The sequence below is a fragment of the Xyrauchen texanus genome, chromosome 43, assembly GCF_025860055.1.
Source record: "Xyrauchen texanus isolate HMW12.3.18 chromosome 43, RBS_HiC_50CHRs, whole genome shotgun sequence".
Classification (NCBI taxonomy): domain Eukaryota; kingdom Metazoa; phylum Chordata; class Actinopteri; order Cypriniformes; family Catostomidae; genus Xyrauchen; species Xyrauchen texanus.
In genome coordinates, this window is record NC_068318.1 from 26,782,086 (window position 1) to 26,795,274 (window position 13,189).

General features: G+C 38.8%; 1 protein-coding gene across 1 annotated transcript in view; it reads left to right on the plus strand.

Moving 5' to 3' along the window:
- LOC127635675 (kin of IRRE-like protein 3) overlaps positions 1-13,189 on the plus strand; it is a 190,392-nt gene that overhangs the window by 153,437 nt on the left and 23,766 nt on the right. The window contains exons 7-9 of the mRNA XM_052115863.1: positions 8,107-8,255; positions 8,784-8,911; positions 9,307-9,433. Of these exons, the coding sequence (XP_051971823.1) occupies positions 8,107-8,255; positions 8,784-8,911; positions 9,307-9,433 (404 nt within the window). The remainder of the gene's footprint in view (positions 1-8,106; positions 8,256-8,783; positions 8,912-9,306; positions 9,434-13,189) is intronic.

The following is a 13,189-nucleotide window of genomic DNA, read 5'->3' on the forward strand; positions in this document are numbered from 1 at the left end:
CTGTACATCAGTGGATGTATATCAGCAGCAAGAACACGATTTTTGGGACTTGGATAGCAAACTGCAACAACCACTTAGCAAAACATTAAAAGTAACAAATTTCAGTGCCAGATCATCTCTCATTTTTAATTACTAAATTAGTAATTACTAATTTAATTCCTGCTCAATAAACTGGAGATTTACTTCTTTTGTATTATAAGTATCCCTGCTGCAAGCTATTTCATACAGTCATGGGGACAAATCGTTCAGAGAAAAAAGCCCACCATACCCACAGTAAATGATGTCTATGATAATTTCTTGATTATTTTCTTGATCTTCCTCATGAGGATCTCGTCATATAGCGAAAGACTGTGTCACACATACTATCTCTCTGACTCTTGTTTTTAATCAGTGTGGACTGAGAGACAATCTCACCTGCCACCCCATCAGATTTTCATGCATTATACATGCAGGAGAGGTCTAAAGAAGCGCAGACCGATACACACCAGAGCCTTCTGCCTGTGCCCTCAGCCAGCTGGGAAAAGGATTTTAGAAGCTCAGAGGACACTGTGTGTCTTCTGTCCCCTGACCCACTGCAGCAGGCTTCAGAAGAACAGCCGGTCATGTTGTGTACCACAGACCGAACCATTGGCCATATGTAATGTCGTGAAACCATCAATCAATTGCAGGAAAACTTTCCACACAGAGACTCGCTCCAGAGAAATGCAGTGTTTGAAAATTCACACTGCAGGAACACAGAAGCCCAACTAATTATGAAGAAAGTCATTACTGATTGCGAGAGATTTCCTGTGGGCATTACACCATCCCTGCGAGAGGATTAGAGCTGCCTCACTAGAAAGGGGAAGGATTATTTTCACTAGCCAATATTTTATTCATGTTCATTTTGTTTACATAAATATGGAAATTAATTTAACTTTGTTGTCTTTTTTTTTTTTTTTCGAAAAACAAAATGTAGCAATGCTTATTGGAAGCGTCCAGTCCAGACGCTTGTAGAAATAAAACCCATCACTGTCCTCCCATGGCATTTGAGATGCGATTAGTGAGGCTCTAAATTAATTAGCAGGAATAAAGCCTTTACATTTAGTGGTCATGATGGCCATTTAAGACCTTGAGTATTTTTCATTCATGACTTTTCATAGTTTCGCAGAGCTATTATATATCTAATGGAATCTGGCGTCATATGATCTTGTTGGGAATTCCGCAGTAGAGCTCACAGCTCCATGTTACTAGTGGTTGACCAACATGGGTTTTTCGATGACAGATGTTAATATATAGAGGGGTCCAAATATCTAAGACCACTAGAAAAAATAAAAAAAAATATTAAAAAAAACTTTATTTAGCATTTTTCTAATTGGATTTTAAAGTTTTCCATTTCAAATCATATTATCACTATAACTATTTGACTAATAAGTTGAATTGAAATATTAATATTAATTTATTGTTTTTTTTTTTGTATTTTGTATGTCAGCAGTCAGACCACGGTCTAGTAGGGAGTCACCATGTCAAAGACTGTCGAATTCACAAAACAGTTCTATCAGAAAGACTCAAGATTGTCTGAATAAATGTGAATCATTTGGTGTAAGCCCCGTCCTACGGTTCAACATTTGGATGCTTGCTTGAACCGTCAGATCCTGCCGGAGGTGATGACGGAAGGGTAGCGGAGCTTACCAATGCTCAGGATGGGACCTAAACTGGTGGAGATGGGGTGGGATGGGGGTGAAAACAAGGAAGTATGTGAACTATGAGAGGCAGCTGGCAGGCTTATAAAGCGGATGCTTTATTGTGATTGGATGAGATACCTGATACACTGAATCCCAAGATATTCCTGCTATGCTTACACTTACAGTTCCACTGCATGAAAACGTTCACTCCATAAAAATTCCCATAATGCACCGTAACACCAGTGAGTGTTGTCGTTCACTATGTTCCCTCACCGGAAATGGAAGGGAACCCACTGGAGCCCCCGGAATGACATACACCCCCTCCTTTCCCTGGGGAGGGGCATGCCTTCTGCCTCGTCTGCTGGCAGGTCATCCCCGTCTACCTGGGTGAGGGAAGGGACAAGGGGAGGGAAACAAAAAAAGTGTGGCACCTACACGCCGTAACGCGATCTTGCCAAATGAACAAAACATAAAAAAAGAGGGGGAAAGGCAAGCACGGAGCTACAGTGGGAGAGAGAGTGGAGAGAGAAAGAGAAAAAAAAACACTTACTCGTCGGTTCTCAGATACGCTGTAGCTTGGGCCTCGGCCACTCCTCCACCCTCTATTGTACAACAGCCACCCCTCCCTGGGCGGATCGGAGGCAGTCCTCTGGCCCCTGGTGGACGGAACGCCCCGCAGTGTTTTTGGTGGACAATAAGGGTATCCCCTGCCCCTGGCAATGGTAACCGCTCCAGGTGTTTGGTTGGGAGCCCCCCCTCCCCTCGCCAGTCAGCGGCTGTTTCTCCGCTTCCAGGCGGCCGGGCTCTCCTTTGGGGTGGATGTTAGCAGTGAGAACTCTACTACGATGCATCCCTCCTCCTTCCTGGGTTTCGGCACCAGTGTAAAGGAGTTAATGGAAAGGAGGAGGCGAGAACCGGCTTGACAATATAAATAATAGATTAATTTAAAACTGAGCCAAAAAGACAAACACACACACAGGTGTCGGACAGCTGTCCGTAAATCTCTCTCTCTGTCGCACTGCCGTCTTCGGTCGGCCCTCATCCCTCTTGAGGGCTAATTAGCCTGATTAGGGGCCGGGTGTGCAGAATCACGACCCGGCCCCGCCCTCCGCCCTGCCACATATTCATAATGTGTATGAAAGGGAGTCATTAGAAAAATACAAAAAATACGCTCTGTGTTTTTGTTAATTTATGTAATTTGTCTTTCATAATAGCACTGTGCGTTGTACCTACCATCTACAAAGAAAGTGCGCAATAGTGTCTTTTTATACTGCGATATTGTTGATTAATACCAGCTGCCTTTAGAAAGAACAACCTTTAAATGCTGTCGCAGTTATTTGAGTCAACAGTGTCCCAATGTTTAGTGGATCATTAGCTTTGCTATTGCCCGAATTTGTGTTCACAATGTGCTGATTAACTAGTTTGCATGTTGATATAATCTTGAGGTAATAGTCAATGGTTTGGCTTACTGTCTACAATGGAGGACCCAGAGCATGAGACTTGACTCGCATTCCAATGTTCCCCCGGACTAGGTATAGAGATAATTAATGTTAATGGATTAATGTAAATGAATGTAAAATTAAGTGGAGATGGGGTAGAGGAGGGATGGCGGAAGAATTGTTGCTGGAGAGGTATGCAAGCCTTTATATACTCAAGTGATGATTGCAAGATTAGATGAACCTGCGCCTCCTGAAATTCAACTTCAACTCCAATTCATGGCATAGAGAGTTAGGGAGTGACATGAGACACCCTTTGTTTATCATTTTTCAAACTCCTAAACCCTTGTTTTGTTCAAGGTTTATTTTCAATGTAATATAAAGAAAGATTAATACAATTAAAAAATAGCTTATGAGATTTTCACAAATATGCTGGTGGAATGGTTTTAGTTCATGGTCTATATAACTAAAACAAAATGTGTATGTTTAGTGTATCTTCATGATTTTATTATGATGGTTTAACTAATTATTTTGCTCCTTGAGGGAGCACTGTCGACTGTGTTTATGATGCAAGTGAACTGGACTCTACAAAAAAAGCATTGCATTTGTCCCAGGGAGGTAGTGAATGTGATTTAGTGTGGGTGAAATTTGTAGTGACAGTGAAATCACAAAGACTTCCGCTCTTTCTTTTGGAAGGACTCAACCTTTCATTTAGGCTAAACCTAGATCTTTTTCCATCAAAATAATACCCTGAAATATGAAGCCATTATGAAGTGTTTAAGAATTGCCACTGGACTCAAATAATAAACCAAAACCTTGAAATATAATAGAGAAAGTCATGAGAGGAGAAGAGAAGATTCCGTTTCAGCGTGCAAAAGAAAGAGAGTGTCTCCATTTATCGTGCCCGTGAATGTTTGTTTTCTTCTTTAAATCTGAGAGCAGAAAAGTGGGGCATGAATGGATGGAATCAGTCATGTTGGTTTTCAGCCTGCGAATAAAGTATGTGTTTCTTGTCCCTCCAGGGTCTTTCTGTCAGCACTGGTGTTGGCGGCTTTGTTCTGGCGTAGGTGATTTGTCTCGTCTTATCCTCATTTGTCACCTCTGGAGTGTCTAATGGAAGATGCTCTGTTGGGCGTGTTGAACATTTGATGTGAACATGTGGGTTTGCAGCTTGGCATCGGTGGGCATCAGCATCCATGCTGTTGATTGCTTGTTTTGAGAAGACAATTCGTACCACCCAGCATTTTAATTCAAAATGCGGCATATCACAAACAGCCCACCTGCCGCATCATACAAAAACAAACAATTTCTTTTCCACAACTGTTGTACTGGCTTACACCTTCAAAGGGGTTTTGTGTAGTTTTTAGTTTAGTAACCCTTGTACATACATAGTATCACCGCTGAATAATGCAAAGAAAATAGAATATACAATAGAGATACAAGGATTTGATCTTTGTTTGGATTGCAAAGCCAGAGACAGCGTTGAGAGTGCATAGGCTGAGTGCTTGTGATTGTCTTTCTGGCTGGAGTTTGAATGACGTCCACTGATGATTTATTTGTGTTTATGTTACACATTTGTTCTCTTAAAAAATAAATATGTCATAGCTCTATAATGTAACAAAGTTTTCTGTCTAAATGTAAAAAAAAAAAGAGTCTTATAGAAGATGATATGTTCCTGGCAAGAGGATGCTGTAATTTATTATGACTGCTTTGGGTCTTGATTAAATTAAAGTATGCCAGTTAATCACTTAAATGTCAAAGATCCATGGAAATTGTTTGCAGCATTTTCCTATTTTAGCACCAAATACAGGATTAAAATAATTATATAAACAGCTAACGCTGACTATTGGCACCTTCGGAATGAATGAAATTGAATTTCCTAATAAGATGTAATAAGCCCTTTTCGGTATTCGTTTGAATCTATAATGAGGTGACACAGCCCTGCTGTGATCCTGAGTAATCGCTTAATTTGAGATGCTTTTGATGATTAATAGATTGCCGCTGGATTAGCTACACATGTGCAAACCCAATACATATGAATGAAATGGGTATCTGTTCATCGCCACAGATGCCTGGTGTTTTTCTTTTCCTTTTTCCTTCCTTCTTTTTCATTCTGACTGGTTTTCTGAGCTGGTCAGACTTTTTTCCTGTGATTGACAGGGGAAGCCAACAGACCTGTATCCTGTGTACGGATCTCTCACATGTGTTTGAGTTCACATAGAGGCTACAATCTCCAAACGAACATTGTGGAAATTCTACAAAAATAGAAAGTTTGTGTCAGAGCTGTGGCCTAGTAGTTAGCACATGTGCTTCAAAAATGCAGGCGACGTAAGTTGGGTCTGGCATGTGTCAATTGCCAGGGGTTCAAGCTCATGGAAAACCTGGAAATATCAGGGATATTTTCCATGCCCAAAAAGGTAAAGGGAACTGATAAAATCTTAAATGTCTTGGAAATGTCATATTTCTATGTACACATTTATATAATAAAATGTATACATTTTTATAGTTATGCTCTGCTCTAAAATATTGAGTTATGGATGTTATCCTGTTATTGTTAAATTTACACTGGCAGACAAAATTTTGGAATAATGTACAGATTTTGCTGTTTCAGAAGGATATTGGTACTTTAACTCACCAAAGTGACATTCAACTGATCTCAAAGTATAGTCAGGACATTACTGATGCATAATACAGCACCATCACTATTTGAAAAAAGTCATTTTTGATTAAATCTAGACAGGCCCCATTTCCAGCAGCTATCACTACAACACCTTATTCTTGAGTAATCTTGCTAAATTGCTCATTTGGTACTAGAACATCACTTGCCATTATATCAGACACAGTTGAAAGCTGAATAGTTTGTTAAATTAAGCTTAACATTGTCTTTATATTTGTTTTTGAGTTGCCACAGTATGCAATAGACTGGCATGTATTAAGGTCAATATAAGGTCAAAAATGGCAACAACAAAAAAAAATAAACAGCTTTCCCTAGAAACTCGTCAGTCAATCATTGTTTTGAGGAATGAAGGCTATACAAAGCTTCAAATTGCCCCCAAAAAACTGATGATTTCATTCAAAGGTGTACACTACAGTTTTCAAAGACAAAGGACAACTGGCTCTAACAAGAACAGAAAGAGATGTGGAAGGCCAGATGTGCAACTAAACAAGAGAATAAGTACATCAGAGTCTCTATTTTGAGAAATAGACACCTCACATGTCCTCAGCTGACAGCTTCATTGAATTCTACCCGCTCAACACAAGTTTCATGTACAACAGTAAAGAGAAGACTCAGGGATGCAGGCCTTATGCAAAGAAAAAGCCACTTTTGAAACAGAAAAACAAAAAGAAAAGGTTAGAGTGGGCAAAGAAACACAGACTTTGGCCAACAGATAATTGGAAAAGAGTGTTATGGATCTTAACCCCATTGAGCATTTGTGGGATCAGCTAGGCTGTAAGTTGCATGAGATGTACAAGACAGGACAGCCACATCTATGGCAAGTGCTACAGGAAGTGTGGGGTGAAATGTCACCTGAGTATCTGGATAATCTGACAGCTAGAATGCCAAGGATCTGCAAAGCTGTCATTGCAGCACATGGAGGACTTTTTGATGAGAAATCGTTGTAGTTTAAGAAGTTCTGAAAATAATTTTCAAATTGTACTAGTAAGTTTTCACGTTATTAATGTCCTGACAATACATTGTGATCAGTTGAATGCCACTTTGATGAATAAAAGTACCAATGTCTTTCCATAAGAGCAAAATCTGTACGTTATTTCAAACTTTTGACTGCCAGTGTATGTTCTAATGTCTTTTTGTTAGAAGGGCTGTTATTGGTTCTTGGTTGCCCTGGAATAACCGTAAAGGGTTAAAGGGAAGAGTTGAGAAGAAATGGGTGTGGAAGAAACGGCTGATTTTGAGTCTGGACTGATACTTTTAGATTCTTTTAGATTTGACTGAGGAAACTAATTTGTTTCAGATAATTTTGGGATTGTTCTGATCCCGAGTTTCACGGTTTATTTTGCCCCTGTTTCTTTTTGTTGTTTTTGAAGAATGTAAGACATAATGGGTAACTTTGTACATTGGGGTCATTACAATATTAAATCAGTTAGAAATTGCATTTTGTAGAGTTAAAATTGCTTGTAAGCCATAATGATGTATAATTTATGAACAAATTGTTCTTTTGAGTAGGTTGGTTCAATTCAAATCAGGCAAACCAGTTCACAAATCGCTCTCAGTAGTTCAGAAACGAATCATTAACAAATTCAGTCTAAATCAAAATAATTTTTAAAACTCTCTATCTAGTAATAACAAATGACTGGAAAAGTCAAGGAAATTCATTGATCAAAAAGTGTGTGATCTTCCCACCATTTCCTGTCCTCTCCTCACTATCGCTGGCAATAAAAGTTGTAAAAAGTCCAAAAATCTAATAATAAAACAACAATAATACTTGAAATAAGAATACACACTGTTGCATAACAAATACATCATTAAACCAAGTTCTCTTTATTATTCTAACACTGTCCACTTTTACTTCACAACTACAAACAAAAGTCCATCTGTTCAGTGCTTGATCTTCCTATCTGAAATGAGAGCAGCGGCGTTCGCTTGTGTTGTCCACTGTTTCTCTGTCTCCTCTTCACATTTCCCTATAATGACAGCAGCATCAAAGGATACCAATGAGAGAGCCAGCATCTAAAAACCTCTTAATGTGTTCATGTTATTCTTCCGCCGAATAAGACACGCTCTGGCCGACAGCATGAAAATAAAAAAGACACAAATATAAAACACACACACACACAGTGTCCTGAAAATTACGTTAGACGCTCTGAAGGATGCTTTTGTTGTTTCAGTACATCATGCAAATAAGACATGATCTCGGTCATTTGTCTGTAAAAAAATACCATTCTTACAGCCTTTGATCTTTAGAACAGACCTAGACAAACAAGCCTTGACAACATCCATCAGGGTTTGTCTTTTTCTTTCTCTGTTGTTGTCTCCAATGGATAATTAGATGGGCAAAGGGGGGCAATATTATCATGGACGTAACGGGAGACACTTATGAAGTGCTGGTGGATCATTCCTTCTTCACTGAGCTAGTATCCTGTGAGGTTACCAATGCCCTGGGCAGCACCAACATCAGCCGTAATGTGGACGTTTACTGTAAGTTTACTTTCGTCTACATCTATTGTACTGTACTACTAAAAGTGTAGAAATGTGTTCCATTTTCTTGACAAACCAAAAATGAAAATTCGGTCATATTTTACTCTCCTTCGTGTCATTACAAATCCATATAACTTTCTTTGAAGATGTTTTAAAGAATGTTTATTGGTGTATGAGTGTGAGTGTGAATGTGTGTGTGAATGGGTGAATGGGACAGAGTGTAAAGCACTTTGGTATCCTCTAAGGTTAAAAAAGGCACTATATAAGTGCAGACCATTTACCATGCTTTTCTATACAATGTAATTAAATGTGGTCTGACACTTTCTTGCTCAAAAATGACAAAAAAAGGGGAAGATTTTCATTGCATAAAGACTTACATTTCTGTATATTTATCACATGAAAGTATTTTATGGCTTTAGAAGGCTTTAGAATTCTTATGGAGATTTGTTGTCATTTTTGGAAATTGACAGTGTCCTTCCGCATTAATTTTAAATATATAGAAAATTTGCAAATGTTTTTGTGCTGTAGTTGGGCCACGTCTGGCCGCTGAACCTCAAAGCCTGCAGGTGGACCGCGGTTCTGATGCTGTGTTCAGTTGTGCTTGGATTGGAAACCCTTCGCTCACCATCGTCTGGATGAAAAGGGGCCATGGAGTCGTACGTATTTTACAGTACTCATAAACCTGATGAACTCATAGATTTTATTAATCTCTCCATCTGGAAGTGATAAATATACGTGATGAACAAATGACAGAACTGTTTTTGATGAGGATAACATCTGTGACAGTTCAGTTTCGAAGGCTAATGACCCTCAGTTGAGCACATTGTGTTTGTTTGAGTCGTCATCTGTTAAGATCTCAAAACTTCACTTCTGATGTTGAGCTGATTTAGAAACTCATTGCAGAAACTGTGTGCAGATCTGCATGTGACTATAGTGATGCTTAATTACGGATGCAGTTCTGCTTTGTGTAATTGCTTCATCAAGAAAGGAAAGAAACAAAGTTTGTTCAGACTGTGGCGTTGCACTTTTTTAAACATCTGTTACTTTGCAGGTGCTAAGCAATGAGAACACCTTGACACTGAAGGCAGTGAGACAAGAGGATGCTGGGAAATATGTGTGTCGAGCTGTGGTGCCACGGGTGGGAGTGGGAGAGAAGGAAGTGACTTTGACCGTCAATGGTAAATAATTTGAACGCTTTGTTTATTTTCCATCTGCCGGTCTGATCTGGACACTTCATTTAAATTCTCAATTGTTTTTGGGTTTTGATTGCTTTGACTCACAAGAGCTGGAGGCACTCAAATGTGGGATCAGGCCACATTTCACTTGAGGTAAAAGGGATGTTTTCTACACTGTTTAGTTTTGCAATAAGCAAGATGTACTCTATGACCTCAGAGATATGGGCGGCGTAATCAGGAGAGATGATCTTGAATCGCACTCATCATTTCTTCTCGCTTGTTGATAGATGACAAAGTCTGGGGCACATGCGGCCATTTGCTTTACTTGAAGGACTCCACCAGGTTTGTGAATCAATACAGATATTTTGATTAACCCCTTCACTTTAAGAAGTGTCTTTCCGTAAAATGTAATAAAAAAATGAATGGTGTGTTCTTGATGCTCAAATAGTACTCTAACAAAGACCGTATATACATACCAATGTGTTTTTGTTGTTTAGCTTTGTCCTGCTTCTGGCATCGTTTTATTGGTTATTCTCTCTCTTGAGTAGCTCATGAAAATTGCTATGGGGCCTTGTATGGTATGTCCATTTGTTTTGATGGAAAGTCCTCAGGGCATTGCAATAACACTGACCTGCTCCTGTGAAGCAATAAGCCTGTTCAACACTAGATTAATTCTTAATCTTCTGGGTTTTTTTCTCTTGTGGTGTTTGAAAGTCAAGATCTGGGTCGGGTTGATGTGTGACTATGGGTCTCCTTGATGCCTTGTGTCCAATCCATTGTCCTTTTAAAAAGAATACAAATATATGCTAATAAACAGAGGGCTTAAGCTGTCCTCCCCTACTTATGAGTTTGGAAATCGCAATTATGGCCTGATGTGCGTTCAAGTGTTTTTGGTTTGAATTAAATGAGCACTCTGGGCAATTTCATACTCTTCTTTTCCCGACAAAGACAGGAAGCTTTTTTAGCATTACAATGTGCATTAGGTGTGTAATTGATCCTTTTTGGGAGTATTTTATCTTTCTCGTGCTGCCACAGAGAATAGGAACTGTATTTTTGTCAAGCAAGCCTGTTGACCCATGAACCAGCCAAATAAGTAGCATTTTCTGGAAAGCTTGCTTGCTATTCTTTACACACTACACATGGCATACAAACCTAATTGTACTGTCAAATTTTACAATGGCACTTTATGACCAATACCAATTAGCTTCCCCAATAGTTATTTAATTGACATGGAACCAAATCAAAATGTTTGGGCTCAAAGAAAATCTGGAGCTTCCCACTGGTAATTACAACATACATCTCGTAAATATGATAAATTACGACATGATTTAGAAGAAGAGACACATTAGCGCTTGAAAAAAAACTGAAATTAAGCAGATTAGACAGATAATGGATTGGAAATAAGATTACTGATATTACAATATATCATTAATGAATAACCACATGATTTAGTTTCTTTGATAATGAGGCCCCTTAAAGACTTGCATGAATGAGCTGCCTCATGGAAACAGATCGATATCTCTTCAATCTCTGAGCTGCTCCTAACCCCTCATCTGAGTAAAAGGTGCTTTTAAACTTGTTCAGGTAAAAAAAAAAAAAGCCTCATCTCCAAAAACCCAGTGAATCGAAACACGGCGGTGACGAATCACTATAGATGAACGGGCCTTTTACCCTCTATATGAGCAGAGTTTTGTATTTTTTTTATTAAAACATAAAAATGGAAACCTTTTACCATGCCTTCAACATTTATTCTTGTCCCAGACATTATATTTTATCATTTGAAAATTATTTAAAAAAATATTTATGTATATAGCATATTTATAGCACAGCATATAAGTACATACAATTATATATATTTAAATATATATACACTGGCAGAAAAAAGTTTAGAATAATCTACAGATTTTGCTCTTATGGAAAGAAATTGGTACTTTTATTCATCAAAGTGGCATTCAACTGATCACAATGTATAGTCGACTTTAATAACATGAAAAAGTAGGCCTGCACCTCTGAGTCTTCTCTTCACTGTTGTACATGAAACTGGTGTTGAGCGGGTAGAATTCAATGAAGCTGTCAGCTGAGGACATGTGAGGCATCTATTTCTCAAACTAGAGACTCTGATGTACTTATCCTCTTGTTTAGTTGTACATTTGGCCTTCCACATCTCTTTCTGTCTTTGTTAGAGCCAGTTGTCCTTTGTCTTTGAAGATGGTAGTGTACACCTTTGTATGAAATCATAATTCTTTTTGGCAGTTTCAAGCTTTGCATAGCCTTCATTCCTCAAAACAATGAATGACTGATGAGTTTCTAGAGAACGTTGAATTTTTTTGCCATTTTTGACCTAATATTGACCTTAAAGAGCCCATATTATGCTAATTTACAGGTTCATGATTTTATTTTGGGGGTCGACTAGAATAGGTTTACATGCTTTAATGTTCAAAAAACATATACTGTACATTTCTGCTAAACCTATTTTCATCCTCTGGCTCAAACGCTCTGATATAGGTCCTGACTCTTTAATGCCACCCTTTCCGAAAAGCCCAGTCTGCTCTGATTGGTCATCTGGACTAGTCGTTTATGGTTGGTCAACCGTGTAGAGGGTGTGTTGGAAATGTAACGGCCCTTACATAACAGAGTTTCAGGCTTCCTTAACAGCTGTAAACACTATTGTAACTATGGTAACAATGTCTGTGTTTGCCGTACCAAATCGAGCCCTAAAATGAAAGTTTGGAAGAACAAGCTGATCGACACGAACCACCTTCGCAAGCACAACGTTTTACAGTGGTAAGTTTTACATTTGTAGCTTTCTTACAAGTGCACTGTTGATTATTGTGAACCTTACAAAGCTTCAAGTAAGACACAGTGCATCTAAATTAGTCATTAGTCATCTTTCGCTGGAATGGCTGTAGCCAAACGTTTGTCACCCGAGATATGAATGGAGAACAGAGGCTTACTCCTGGTTGGACATTACAGGGTGTGTTAGAGAGTTAGCGAGTTAGCGAGCAAGTTAGCCATGGATAGCGGTCGTAACATTACAGCTTGTAATTATATAATTATATAAGACTCTTGAGATCGACCATTTTGTTACACAGTTTAAGGTAAAAGCCGGCCCCCACAGCTGAATAGTAAACCCTTACCAAAACAATAACATTACATAGCAAGTTAGCTGAGCACTACCGTGGATTGCAGACGTAAAATTACCATTTGTAAAAAAAAAAATCCATCTCCACACTTGATCACTATTCATGATAAAAAGAATGACAAACAATCCGCATAATTGTACATAATTGTAGGTAAAAGTGGGCCCGCAGCTGATTTGTAAAACTATTTAAACACAATAACATTAGCTAGCAGGTCAGCAAAGGCCTACAGCTGTGCACAGGGTGTACACCGTAGCTACAACACAAAACTCCGCATTTGAACTCTCGGTAGCAAATAAATCCACAAATAATCAAACATACTAACAGGTTGTGATCCTGAAGTGCCAGATTGTCCCAACAAAGTGAGAACTGCACCATCTTTCAGGAGTAACTGCCTTAAAAATACGGCATTGGTTGTGGTTGTACTGCTAAATAATACGAATTAATTTGAACCACTGATTCTTCAATTCGTCTGCCTTTGGAAATCCAAACAAAGACGTTATGCTTTTGCAGTGAAGTAAACAGCATCTTCTCGACATGGCGACGACACTAACCCAACTCATCCTGGCCTTGGCTGTAACTACATTACATTACGTTTGAGGGCGGGACAAAGTAGCCC